The sequence below is a fragment of the Serinus canaria genome, chromosome 7 (genome assembly GCF_022539315.1).
Source record: "Serinus canaria isolate serCan28SL12 chromosome 7, serCan2020, whole genome shotgun sequence".
Lineage (NCBI taxonomy): Eukaryota > Metazoa > Chordata > Aves > Passeriformes > Fringillidae > Serinus > Serinus canaria.
The window spans coordinates 11,161,772-11,176,254 of record NC_066321.1 but is presented as its reverse complement, the minus strand read 5'-3'; the positions used below and the strand labels follow the sequence as shown (position 1 = coordinate 11,176,254).

Below are 14,483 nucleotides of genomic sequence, written 5' to 3'. Positions count from 1 at the left end.
AATAATTGCAAACTCTTAAATTCACTATCAATGGTAGCATAGCTGTATTTACATATACTTCTGAGATATTTCAGATGCAGCATTATGTTCCAGTCCCTAAGTCAGTTAAATAACAGACTCTCACTGGGAGTGTGCTGCTCTTCCACAGGTTCTACACACATGTGGGGTTTATGTGTTTGCTCTTTTTTTCTCTTTCCTTTTTTTTTTTTTTTTTTTGCTGTGTGCATGCAGCTGAATCTGAGCAAATTGATACCTACTTGATTTGGATTAAAGATGAAAGGCCTTTCTTTTTAAACAAGTGTTTTGACTGAATATACAGAGGTGAATAATGAAACACAGTCCTTAGGAGTAGTGGTGGAAAACAATTTTTTCCAGCTTTCATCCTCTGTTGCATAATACTGCACCTAATTGTGCTGAATACCCGGACTTTACCTAATGCTGATGAAATATAGTCAATAGTGGAAACCTCTCTCATTGTCAAGACTGGCTTTCAACACGATCCATGCAATGTCAAGCATCATACATCATTCTCCTGCAGTGCAACATTAACAAGTTAAATTATTATCCTTCGGTGATCTCGAGTGGAGCCCATCTCTGTATGTACATGAGCCACAAACAATTGTGAGTCCAGGGGTTGGAGTTCAGCACCAGGCTGTAGCATTTGCTTCCAGCGCTAGTCAGAGTCTTTGGGGATCAGGCTCCTCCCTGTGCTGTCCATGGAGCAAGTTCAGGCCACTGGGGCTCTCAATGGTCTTTGCATGTGGCACTGGTCAAGCCAAGCCTGCCGGTGCAGGACTCAGGGCCTGGTGTGAGGAGTGCTGATCATGATGTTGGGCAGCGCATTCCGCCGCTTCTTCCAGGAGCCCAGCTCCCTGGAGTAGCGCCTGATCTGCCTGAACCAGTGGTGAGTCCGTGCCCGGTCGCTGTCCCGGAACACAAACGCCTCCCGCCTGATCTCAATCAGTTCGAAGGTGTCGTCGCAGTCAGGATCAGTGGAGACAATGCAATTACTCAGCCTCAAGGGCTCCCTGAGCAAATGGAACTTCCCGTTATTTTTGTCCCTGATGAGTACCAGCACTGCGTCCTTCACAGGCCCTGGCTCAGCTGATTCCAGACTGGACTCGGACACACGCTTCATATTCACAAGGAGGAGGACCTGCATGTTCTGGAACTTCAGGGTCTTGCTGCCTTTCTTCACCCACTGGCCGTCGGGGGGCTGGGCCAGCTGCAGAGACCCTTCCATCACAAACCGCGTTTCCTCCCGCAGCCAACCGACGGTTTTGAGGGCGGTTTCTCTCATCTCGATGTTGATGACTTCCCTCTTCTTCTTGCTGTCCTGGCGGAAGGATCGGAGGGTCCACGTGTTCCCCTCCTGCTTGGTTTTCATGTTGATGTGCTCCAGGTGGGACTCGATGCGGCTCTTGGCCTCCCGCAGGCTGCCGTGGTCCGGGTGGTACTCGGTGGTGGCCTTGATGATTCTGCTGAGCAGCAGGGGGTACTTGGTGACCCTTTGCAAAGGGGCCATCAGGAAGGACCTCAAGTTCATCCGCCGCAGTGCTGTGTTGTCATTCTGGGAGACATTGAGGAATATTCTGCAGGGATTTAAGAAGACAGGATGAAATAGTGGTTGTTCTGCCAGCAGATGCTGCAATCCTAAACGCAAATGAATAGCATGGTGCTGACAGCTGCTGGGCACGGCAGCCCCCCCCCCCTTTTTAGCAACCTTGTGAATTCTGTCTTATTAAAGACTAACAACCATTTCTGCAGCTGTGTTTAGCTGCAGAATCCTGATGAGGTGCCTGGGATACTTGCACATAACATTCTAACAGCCTTCTATTAAATCATAAAATAGCAAGGGTGTGATCTTTCTCTGGTACCTACTGACGTAAACATGAGGCAGATACATCAGTTTATATCAGATTGCATTAACTTGTTATGCCTTTCATCATTAGATTACAAAGCATATTAAACAAGAAATTGGCTGAGCAGTGGAAAGAGAAATTACTTGCCTGACATTGCCCAATAGACCAAGGCTAGGAATGGGAACCAAATTTCAGTCACGTGTGCCACAAAGTGGCTTTCTGCAGTGGAAACCCAACCTGGGCTCCAGCACAGGGATTGAGAACTGATCTCAGCTGAGTATTATTTGGTGACAGTTCAGTGCAGTGGTCACTGGGCAGATACTGCTAGTACAAAACACAGAGTACAGCTGGGGACCAACTGGTTGATACCAGTGGAGATATGCAGGATTAAATATTTTTTGAGAATAAATGACTGTCCTCACCCCAAGAGGGAGCAGCAATAACTGAAGAACACTAGCATCAGACTTTGATCTAGATGGGCTGGCAAAGGCTTCACCCTCAGCCTGCTGCCTTTGTGTCCCCAAAGGATCAATGTGCTCATCCCCCTTCTCACCTGAGCAACTCCTTCTCCTTCTCCAGAGCATTGAGCATATTCACAGAGGAGGACTGCTGAAGACAATATGTCTGAAAGGCTGGCAGCATGTTCACAAATTCCAGGAATATTTCTCCAATGCACACGGTCATCAGGTCATCGTCCCCCTGCAAGTATGCAATAGGGCCCTGCTCAGTTAGCTCAGGAGAGGCAGAGACAAGGGACCTGCCTTCAGTCCTATCAGCATGAACTGCTGCAGGATCAGCTGAGCACCAGACCAAAGGTGGAGCTGGGCTCATCCTTCACAGTTGAAAGGCAGTTCCTGAAGGTCTGGGGGGAGTCAGTGCCTGGGGAGGGGAAGGAAAGCTGGTCTAACTGCTTGCTTTTCCACATGCAAAGAGGGCTTCTCTCCTCCTGTGGTCTCAGCCAGCCCATCAGAGCAAGGGCTTGAAGGCCAGAGTGAAAGAGGATGTATTGTGCCCATGCTGGTGGGGCAGGAAAGCTCCTTATGCAAGGCAAGGTGTATCAGTAGAAGTGGCCATACACAGCTGTAGAGCAGGGAGCAGCCTGCACTGCATGGTCCCATAGACAGTCTAGAGCCAAGCTGCAGTAAACTGCAAGCCAAGGCAAACACAGCCAAGCCAGCATGAAGCCAGCCAGCTCAGAGCTGCAAGAGCACAGCCTAAAAGACAGAGCAAGCTGAGCTCTGTGCCCCCATGGTCACATCTTACCAGCAACCAGGCCAACTGGCCTAAAACTAACTTTGATAATGGGACCATTAATACCTGTTAATGGGATAAATGAGCAAGACTGCTGATGTCAGTGGCATCACCATAGCACAGTGAGTCGAACACCTGCAACCTGGCACAGAGCTCCTGAAATCTGCAGGAATAGCCAAGAGAGTAAGGAACTACATAGCTGATAGCTGACCATAACCCAGGAGTACTACCTCCTGCTCCTCTGCTCCAACTATGCTGACCCACTAATACGAAACCTATTCCAGTCTGCCCAGTCCAGCCCCTTTTGAGGGCAGAGGCAGCATCATACCTGATCAAAGGCCTGATCAATCTCTTCTTGAAGTATCTCCAGGAAACTCTCATTGAGGTCAATGAGCTCCTGGATGTTGCTGAAGATGCCCTGGAGCTGCTCCTGGCTCAGCAGGCCAGCTGCCTGCATGGGGAGGTAGAACTCCTCTTTGATGATGCGCAGGTCCTCTCCATAGCTGGCCTCCGTGTTGACAAACTCCAGCACAGACTCCTTGCGCTCCGTCCTGCGCTTGCGGCACTTCTCGCAGAGATCAGCCCGCCTCTGGTTGCAGTTCTGGACATCTGTCTCCACTGGGAGGTCCCTTTCTCCACAGTCGGTGCAGGGACGGTGGGCTTCCCAGGCCTGCAGGGAGCTCAGCGTTTCAGATGCCCTGTTCCTCCACTTCCTGGCTGGCATCTGGCCAATGCCACTGTCTGCTCTCTCCACATCCGCTGACTTGGTCCGGGTGGCCACGGTGGGATCCAGGTCATCCCGGGCATCATTCACACCAACAATCCCGCTGTCCGTGCTCAGGCTGCTGACGTTGCTCCAGTGACGTCTGGAGCGGAGGGAGCCCCGTGGGGTGCGTCGGGTCTCGTCAAAGCTGCCACCATAGCCAAGGTTGGCTTTTGCTACCACTGGACCTGAGAACAGACACAAATCGTTACAGGCACTGCCAGCTGCACAGAGTTCACCCGAGGAACTCGTGCTGGCACAGCCATGAATGGCAGGAACCCTGGGGGGACAGGCTGGTTCTAGTGAAGCAGGGCTGTGAATGCCTCCCGTTTTGCTGCTGAGACTGGTGGGAGTCAGAAGTAAACAGCTTCCAGGTGAAGTCTGGGATCTGTCATCTCTGCACTGCCCATACCTGTGAACTAATTTGGGCTGCATCTTCCCCTGCCATCTACCAGTTAGGGACAGAGCAGAGCAGATCCTGATTTCCTGCACACCTGGGTACAACCCAGGATGCTACCCTCCCCAACTTTTATAGTTACTCCACATTTTCAGCAGCATGGCAGGGCGCAGCATCTGGCCCATAAGCCCCCGCGTGTGCAGTGTGTGTACCACAGTCCCGCTCCTGCCGGCGCTTCTGTGCATGCTGCCGCGCTGCAGCCGCGATCTTCAGCTCCAGCTGCTTCCTCTTCACCGAGTCTGTCGGCATCGGGTCACTGAAGTGCGGCCGCAGCCGGCACTCCCGCTGGGCCTTGGCACCATCCGTGCTCTCATGGACAATGTCAGAGCTGGATCGGCGACAGGCAGGACTGGGGGTCTGCAAGAAAGACAGGAAAGGGTTTGGAGCAAGGCTGATCTCAAAGCAGCACCTGGTTTTGCATTCACTGCACTTCAGTTGCCAAAGGAGGGAAAAGGAAACTCATCAGTAATGGGATGGTAAATGTAGCACTATTACATGATGATAAAGAAATCTGTCCCCCTGAGTCCCTCTGTCTTGCTCAGCCCTAACAAGTAAGGACCCCTCTCCCTTTGCTGTTGTATAGCTCTGAGTACAGCAGCTCCGAGGTGGTTGGATCGCGGCTGTCAAATAACCGTGAAAAAGTCAACAGCATGACCCTGGCTGTGTGTGCTGAGGGACCTGAGCTCGCTTGCAGCTGCTCTGTGAAGGTTTCAGCACTGCAGGGCAGGAAGTTCAGCCTCTGTGCCCCATCTGCACCAGCAGCTTGCCCAAGGGGGCACTAGGAGGGAATCTGTCTGAACCCCCAGAAACACTGGAAGCCATGAAGGGGTTATTGCTAAACTCCCTGCATGAAATGCAGTGGCACAGGCAGAGGCAAAAAAGTCACACCTGTTTTACTGAGTGTAATAAAAAAGCTTCTAATGCTTCTAACAGCATTTAATCACTCATGGGAGTCTTCCAGATTGCCATCTCCCAGCCTGCCCAGTTCCTACAATGAAGGGACCCTTCAGAGCTTCTAACAAGGAAAAAATCCTGAAGACATGCATGAGAGGGGAATTCCTCTCTCTTACATTCCCTGCAGGTGGAATGTCACTGGATGTCTCATTGCTTGGTTTGTCCTCCCAGGTCTCTGTTGCCATGGACATCGCTGTGGGCTGCTGGCTGTCCTCCAGAGGTGGGAGATCAGCTTCCCTCAGATCACACTGCCCCTTGGAGGGGGATTTGGCAGCAGTCTCGGCATTGCAGCTGCAAGGGAAGAAGACTCCATTGAAGGTCATGGATGCAGTTCTCCTGCTGTTCCTGACACAGATGAGACTGAGCAGAGAGCCCAGGTTCAAACAATGATCTGCAACAGTTCAGGAAAAGTGCAGGCAGGGCTTGTGACTGTTCAGCATGGATGGCTGTGCTTGTGTTTCAGGGGCTCTAAGCAGTACTCAGTTAGACATTGCAAGCTGGGTAACTGCATTCGTGCCAACATCAGTCTGGGTTATCAAGTCTTGGCTGTTCACAGGGCATTTTTGTGTCCATAAAACATGAGGTGCTCCACAGGGACCAGAAACACTCCTTTCTAAGTAGGCCACAACTACATTTGCTGCTATTTAAGGAGATGCTGCCAACACAGAAACCATATTGCTCATCTGGAAGAAAATCACCTGCTATAAACCATTATACTTTGAAGGGATTAGAGGATTAAAAGAGTATTCCCTCTGTTTTTCATCTCATATGATCCCAAGCCCACTGAAGTCACTGGAAAGATTCTATCTGTTTTCAGTGAACTCATGATCAGGCCTTTTGGAGAGCTTGAGACCTGAAAAGCCTGGCAGTGTCTGTTGCTCTCACTTGTTGCTCTCCCTCATTCATGGCTGTCCAGTGCTAACAAGGGCCTGGCCTGGCTGATACAGGCAGCCTGTCCAAGCCCACATTCCCCCCTCTGAAGACAGCATCGCTCTTCAGACAGACTCAGTCTGGTGCAAAACCACTGACTTGACAGAGTAGTTGACAGGCTGTTGTTTGTGATACTATTTGTGATATGTTTTTTTTAACAGGCTTTCTAAGACATCTTATTTCCATGCATAATGAAGCCTGTTGGGAAGAAATTTTTTTTTTTTTGTTTACTTAATTTTTATGGACTTGGATTCCTTTAAAAAGGAAGGTTGTGAGGACTGAATATGGATGCTTGTATATACAGGAAGCCAGTGTCTGGAACATATTTCAGGTTCTGCATGTGTTTTATGCTTAACAATAATCTCCTATGAGAAAAATCTGCTTCTTCTTAAAGGCTTCACTTGTGAACTTCTGCTGGTAGGTCACACTGCTAACATGCAATTCCAACAATGTCAGCTACAAGCAAACACATGAGACAGATGGGCATTCTCCTTGCAGTGAATGACAATTGGCTCCAATAACAAACCATCAGCCAATACTAAAATGACTGAAGAGGGAACAAATCTCCCAGAACACAAACTGGCTCAGTTGTCAGGCCAGAAAAGTTGGTTTGCATCTCTTCAGTTGATGCTTTTTCATCTTTCTCCATTTACGTTTCCAGGTCCCTGCTGACACAACCAGTTAAAAAGAGTTTAGCTACGGCTATGTGACAATGGCAACAGTGTCAACAGCAGGCTCCTGGCATTTGCTTTTTTGCGGTCCTTCTCCAGGTCTCTACTCCCCAGTCTGCAGAAAGGGGATACCAACATCTCTGCTGGCACAGAGCAGTCTGTGGCACTTACAAGGCAGCAGTAAGAGCAGCACAAGCTCACAGCAAGGCTACAGCCTCCCCATGGTACTGGCCTGGCCTGGTCTGGCTTGAGAGGTTCCTGTCTCCTTCCTCCCTCCTGTCCCCAACCATGCTTGGGGTACCACTCCTTAAGTGTGTGAAACTGTCTGTGTGGCCATGATCTAAAATCAGTCTTGAAATTATATGGGTTTAAAACCCCTCCCTCATGTATTCTCAGACAGATAATGTCATCTGTGTTTCATTGAGTTGTGTACAGTATGAACAGATCCACTGGGCATACCCATGGAGGTATGCCTCCCTTTACCTGGGAGGGAAGGCACAGGTAAAGGAGCAAGAGAACTCTTGAAGAGGATGTGCCACTGCTGAAAACCACCCTTTCCAAAAGCTGCTCCTGCTCAAACAGCTCCTGGTTAAAAAAACACAGAAAAGGGACCATGCTGGGGCACAGAGAGGCAGTGGGATGCACCCAAGGTTAGAAGCAGAGCTCATAATAGGAATATTATCTTCTTGATCACCCCAGCTCCCACTGTACAGAACATATTCTCATGAGAGATGCTGAGCTTTCATTTGTCATTTTCACAGTGCTTCAAGATCATCCACTTAAATATGGGAAGCACTCCAGAGTATTGCTGCTCCTCTAAGTGAAGCTGACAGCAGCTCTCTGCTGATAGGGTCTACAGACCAGATGCCACCACTTATTGCGGTTTGCATAGCCCAAAAGGGATATTCAAAAAAAATCTCCAGACGTGATCTTCAGTGGGAACAAGAGCCAATATTACCCAGAGAGCTGAGCTAAGGAAACATGACTGAAGATTGAGAAATTCAACCTACCCATGGCTGATCATCTGGAGGTAAGAAAGGCAGATATGCAGAGCCCACACTGTGTGAAAGGAGGTTTCTTCATCCCTGGTTTGACTGCTCTACTTCTTGTCATGATAAGATCCCTCCTGCTTGATGTACTGGCCACGTGGTTGGGGCAAGTGCTGCTCCACACACCACTAGATCAGTTTGTGATCAGAGGGATGTGGGCAAAACAGGGAGGATGCAAGCAGTTTTGTGGAACGACATCTTAGGGCTGCTCCTTTAACATTTGCCTCTGGCTTAGGAGGAAGAGGGGACATTGCCAAGAAAACAGCATATTGCCCCTTTCTCTAGTCCCCTCCTCCTGGCAGAGATCTGTGCAGCCAACAGGTTCACACCATTGCCTGCTCAAGCAAGTCAAGCCCCCTCTGTCCTCACAGAGGGGTGTAGAAGGGGGGACTCCAGCAGCATTCCTTCTGTTGGACTAAATCACTTATACGGACAGGAGATTGTGCCTGGGGTTGGTATCAGTTTTTCCTGTTCTCCCCAAGAGAGGTGATGCACTTGGGCCAACATAGAGAGGACCAGTTATTTTTGAATGTGTTTTTAAACTTCTAGCCATCAACTCTGAATTTCATGGAAGTGGAGGTACTGGGGATGGTATACAACTGGAAATGCACCTGCTTTCCTTCACTGTCTCTATGGGCCTCTTCATGGTTTTATCATTGTCCAAGCCAGCAGTTCTCAGCCCTTTCCAAACGTTCCTGACTCTTTCTGACTAATGGAAACATTTTTGTGCATGTCTTCCCTGCTGTCACCTGCCTTCCTGACTTGGTGGCAGTCCTCTGCTAGGGGAAGCTGGTATTGTACCCACTGTCCTGTTGTCACCCCACATATAGCCCTTCACTCTTTTCAGGAAGCCTTCTTTCTCAGTCATGTGCTTGGCTAAACAGTGCAGCCTTCTGTTGTCACCATGTCCCTCATTGCACAGACACAAACCTGAGGTATTTGCATGTCCTTATCCCAAACAATTCCCCACTTAAGCAATTTCAGAAAGTGGACGGTGTACTGAAAAGCTTACACCTAGATAGCAACACCCCTTCCCAGCCAGGACTACAACCTAAGTTAAGGGTATCCAGTGACCCAAGAGGGGGCTAAAGCCACCCTAATTATGAGACTGACAATCAAATCTTCGCTGACAAAATATTAAGTAAATTGACCTAATCTTAAGTAATTAACAATTAATTACTATGGCGACTGCTAACTTACAGACAAAACTGCTTTGTAAAACTGACACACAGAAGCACTAGAAAGAGAAGACAGTTTTAGCTATTTTACTCTGTGATGCTCCATCACAACATCTCTATCAGAGACTTGCTGAGCTGAGTATCTGTGGAAACAGGACCAAATCAGCAAAGTAGCTTTCAGCTAATTTAATTTGAGACTTAGAAAGAATGTGGTCTGGATGGCAGTGATTGTAATTTAGCACCCAAAATGCAGACAAAAATCTCCCATCTCTGCAGTGAAAATCAGCTGAAGTAGTGAATATTCAGGGACATTATGGTCTCAGGTGAAAATCATAGAAAACTGATAAATTTCAAAACAAAGGAAACCAGAGTTTCCCAACAGCCAGTGCTTTGGCAATATCAATTACCATTAATTGTTATTAGTCTGAAAACAATAACACCAGGGTGGTTCCTTCACATATAAAACTACCTCTCTAATACTGGAATCATTGTCACTCACATTTTTAGATCAACTATCATTTTGTTGTTAATAAAAATTGCTTCACAGATTTTAACAAATCCAACTAGGGAGACTGAACCCATTCACAGAAACAAAAACCACTGTGGATATTAAAAGCACAGAAACCACACATAAAGGCCCTGGGCAGGAAGTGTTTGGAGGCTGGGAGAGTAGTGGGAAGGAAGATCATATGCACTCCTCATTTCCTGTACTTTGCTCTGCATGCAGCTTGGGCTCCAGATACTGGTACAATCATTGATCTGCAAAGAGACAGCTGTTCTTGCAGCCTTACTGCTTGTGCCATTCTGTGTATTTCATTTCACATTCATGACAAAAATAGCCTAATCCATTAAAATGGTTGCATCCCATAACTTTCTCATCTACTTCTTCATTGGGTTTTCATACTGTAGAAGAAAAAACTAAGGCTGGGCTGGACAGCTGAGAGAAGCGCTGAGGGCTCTGATACCACCTCCACTACTTTGGATTATAAAGTTGCAGCATTATTTCTATTGTCACTCTTGCTTCAGCCCCACTAAAGTTCTTTCAGATGACTCTCATTCCTGTGCAGAAGTCTCTATTATCTCCTCCAAAACCAGAATCCAGTCTCAGACCAGGCATTCCAGAAATAAAAAGACAGCATACAAGGTTGATGCCCTGGCATTTCACACACCTATCTGTGGATTGCAGAAGCAGCCAGGAACCAAGTCTAAAGAAATTCTTAGCAAATCCAGCCATGAAAGCCACATGCATGGAAACAAACCACTCCACCAACACTTACTCCTTCTTTTCCCATCAGCCTCATCTCATGATATGACAGTGATAACTACTCCAAATTCATAGCTTCTAGAACTTGGCTGATTCCTACTGTGCCACCCTGCATAGGAAGGGATTCCCACTTCTTAGGCAGGAGGGAGGTAACAGGACTGCAGTGTCCAAAACCAGGATAGAGAAAGCAGTTGTGAACATCTTACCCAGAGAAGGAGAAAAACCCTGGATGGAGAAGGAGGAAGGCTCTACAGAAGTATTTTCTCTGGCCGCCTACACAGAAATGGCAGAAGGCCAGTATTTACAAGTACTTTCACTCACTGCCTGTGCAGGTCTCCAAGAGGGGGTTAAAGACTCACAGCAGCCATCTTACCCTTGTGTGCCTGTTCACTACCATCAGGCAGCAAGTGAAAGCACTTGCTGCTGCATGTCACACTATCAAAATTCGTGTCCTGCAGTGGTGGGACAGACTCTACATCTTTATTCAAAGGAATCATATCAGTACTTTGTATCCATTGGTTATCTTCTACTTTTAACAGATGCTAAAAAATAATAAAAAGAAGACATCCTGACAATTTAATATAGAAATAAAATGCGTGGGAAACTAGGTGTCAGGACTACTAATGGCTGTTGTCTTTACAGGATTAAGGTGCACAAAAATGCAAAGTCTAGATGAAAATGCTTTCTGATGTTTAATTCCCCACAAGGTGAAATTTAAGCTGAACAGGTTTAAAGACATGACCATGTGGCTATCAGAGACTCCAAGATGAAAGGCTCTGCCAACAGCACATTATGCTACAGGAATTAAAAGTACCTATCAGGAGAAAGACCAGATCATTAACAAAGGAACTGCTTTCAGGTGACCCCATGGAGCATGTTACCTTTTCTTAATAAGTTCCAAGGCCGAACCTATGAATTCATCCTTCATTTTTTGTAGCTTAGCTCCATAGCTGGATAAGTCTGTGGCTTCTAACAGCAGCGATGAACAGCAAGAGGACTGGGCTTCAGAAGCCAGTGACTGCCCTGCCAGGTGGGGGACATCATTTAATTGTCTTGGCTCTCCTTTCTGCTGCTCAGTACTGAAGATTTCCTGCCCAGCACTATGTATTGCTCCTGCCTGTAGAGGTGACCGTGGAATAGGACTGGAGCAAATAGGGACTGGTGATGTATCTGGGATGGAGGTCTGGAAGGTTCTGTCCTTCACCTCAAGACTGCTCATCTTGAAATCATCCCATGTGGCTGGGTTTTGGGAAAAGCCAGCAGAGGTATGGTTTTCATGAAATACATCATCATCCTCCTCTGCAGTGACAGCAGGTTCATTCACAGCTTTGGTTTCTGAAGCTTCTGGACAGACATTCTTACTGTTTTGCTCCTCCATTGCCTGGTTTGCAGGCAGAACCCTTTTCAAGCAATCTGCTGGCCCACTGCTGATGTCAGATGAAATTCCCTCCTTACTTCTCATTTGCTTGAACTCCTCAAAGGTGGGTATGTAGAGCCTCCCTTTGCAGCGGCCTTTCTTGCTCTGTCCCAATGCGACTTCGCCATCTGTTTCCTCACTGCACTGTTCTACAGTCTCTGCTGTTCTGGATTTGCCCATCTCATGGCTTTCCCCAGCATGCTGAAGGGGCAAATTCGGGGAGCTATTCTGCCTTCGGAGCTGAAGCCTCCTCTGAGCCTCCTGCTTGATGTCTTCTGGACTGATGATCCTGTGTGCAAAGCACAGTCCCTGTCCTGCTGTGAGGCTGTGCCTGAGAGCAGTGTGTTCCACCAGAACAGTGCAGCAGTTCACAGCACAGCCGTTCCTGCACTGCCGGCACACCTGGCATCCAAAGCACTCCTGGGCCATCAGCTCAGGCAGAGCCACCTGTGGGCGCACTGGCTTACAGGGCTCTGCCACCTTACTGCTGTGCAGCCTCAGCTTCTCCTTCAGCTCTTTTCTGGCATCCCCGGGTAGGGCTCTTTCCTGTGCGGAAGGGAAGAGCCACTGAGGCACTTTGGCAAAGGGAGGGAGGAGCACATCCTGTGCAGATTGAGACGTCTGTTTAGCACGGAGAGAAAGGTTCCTCAGAGAGTCTGATGCACTCTGTACTGGGGCCACATCCACACAGCCTTCTGTCCACTGACTGGTGCCTCTATAGTGAAAGATGATCTCGTTATCCAGGCTCCGGCAGTGAGAATACAGCCCACAGTCAGCAACTGCTGCCCAGTGCAGGTTTTCCACACTCCGATACATCCGGTTTTCCACAGGACTGGCCAAACGTGCCTTGCCTGCGTGGCAGGCAAGAGTGTGGAAGTCCCCAGAAAAAATATGAGTATCTAGGTTCTTTAGTGGATGCATGCTGCTAACTGAAAAATCCTTTAAGCCATGTTGTGCACAGAGCTGATTATTTTGGCAGCTCGAGATCACCCGGCAGTGTTCCTGTCTCTCATCAACACTGATGTATGTCATAGCAAATGCACATGGAGGCTCTAGGACAGTGGCGTCTAGGGGGAGAGGAGGGAGCTGGGGTGTCGCTTAGATGCCAGTCAATGTCCACAGCCCACAGACAGCAAAGTGTGCTGCTGGGCACTCACATAAGAGAGCTCTCACATGGGTGGAGTCGCCATGCGTAGAAGACCTGTGAATGGAAGGAAAGATGAGTTACTGAAGCAGCCGGGTGCTGACTCGCAGGATGCAGCAGCAGGTCTGCTTCCAGGCTATGCAGAATCCAACACCAACAGCTTGGGCAGGAGCAGAGCAGCGTAACTGGGCGATGAGCTGTGGGGCTTGGGGCAGGGAAGCTTTTTCTTTTCCAGCCAAGCCAAGAGTGGCCTTACACTACCTGTCTGAATTTGGAGAAGTTTATCCTACCTACCATCAGTAACCCCCTCACAATAACATTGCTCAGCTCTAGAGATAAATGCTCAGAAGTGCTTGCTGCAGGCCCAGCTTACTCACACAGCAGCTCTATGGAAACAGCAGGTTTATAAGAGATAGTGAGATTTCTTCCCTAAAATAGGGTGCAGACAAGAGTGTATGAGTTAAGGGGGATGCTGGGGCTGGGAAAGGATGACACAACTGTGGTGTCCTTGAAGACTCAAGTAGCAAGGAGGAAGAAGAAGGCTGACAGGTCGTAGTTTTGTGCTTGACAGTCAGATTACAGCCCCTTATTGCTGATTCATCCTTCAGAAGGAAGATGCATATGGTTTACTGACTGCATATGGTAGCCAAGCATTGCCAAGGCCTTTCCAGTGCAGAGACAAAGGTATCGTACAGACTTTCACAAATGCACCCTCCTGACTCCTTAGCCACAGGCTCAAATGATCATCTTCCCATTACAGCTCAGCAGAAGCCCCAAAAGAGAAAGCTGTGCTTTTCAAGGCTCCTCCTATGAGCTGTGTTCAGGGAATCTAAGTGACTAAATCACATGTTTGGAGTGAAGAATTAAATCCCTAAACTCCAGTTTGGGCCAGCAGGATGAAGGCTAAGTGACTAAGTCCTTGCTGGAAGTGGACAGAGCCTCCTTACACTGAATGGAGAGACTCTAGATTTCTTTTAGAGATTTAGGCCCCATGGACTCTCCAGCAGTCACACAAGACATTAGTGTCTGCTACAGTCTAGTCCACTCCCTTCTTTGGCAATCAGAGGCAAAGGGAATGAGTGAGTGCCATATGTAAAGGAGAGTAAGATTGGACAGGGGATATGGGGTTAACCTGAGATTTGAAAGGGCAAGATAGAGCTGGGATGGTGGGGCATGAATCTTTAATAATAAGCCAGGCAAGAACCAACCAGGTTGAACACACAGGAAGAGGTCTTGATAAAGCAAGACAGAACCAGTTACATCCCAGACTGTTCTGTAGTGCAGCTGGATTCCCCACATGTGGCCAACTATTCAGGCAGCGCAGCCACCTTGATCAGGAGGGGAATGAAGAGGTTTGTTTCTCCCTGAAGGCACCACAGGCACCTAGCCATGTGATGCACCAACAGAGATCTATCTGAGGGGAAGTCTGAGGTACTTTATTGCCTGGATGATAATCTTGCTAACACACTATGAAGTTGATTCATCCCTTGCTTAGAGTGACTCAAATTAGCATATTTTCCCCGCATTAATGAAATTATGTCTA

At 48.2% G+C, this 14,483-nt stretch overlaps 1 protein-coding gene across 2 annotated transcripts in view; it reads right to left on the bottom strand.

Annotated features, from left to right (window-relative positions):
* Positions 1 to 14,483, bottom strand: part of LOC103814651 (myosin-M heavy chain-like) — a 44,051-nt gene continuing 29,568 nt past the window's right edge. Inside the window, exons 3-8 of one of the 2 annotated variants that reach the window (XM_050977085.1) lie at positions 11,261 to 12,997; positions 5,404 to 5,578; positions 4,486 to 4,690; positions 3,442 to 4,064; positions 2,416 to 2,561; positions 1 to 1,592 (exon numbers count right to left, since the gene is read on the bottom strand). In XM_050977085.1, coding sequence (XP_050833042.1) covers positions 797 to 1,592; positions 2,416 to 2,561; positions 3,442 to 4,064; positions 4,486 to 4,690; positions 5,404 to 5,578; positions 11,261 to 12,828 — 3,513 coding nt within the window. In that variant the 5' untranslated portion in view covers positions 12,829 to 12,997 and the 3' untranslated portion in view covers positions 1 to 796. The remainder of the gene's footprint in view (positions 1,593 to 2,415; positions 2,562 to 3,441; positions 4,065 to 4,485; positions 4,691 to 5,403; positions 5,579 to 11,260; positions 12,998 to 14,483) is intronic. The other variant, XM_050977086.1, reaches the window with a different exon arrangement.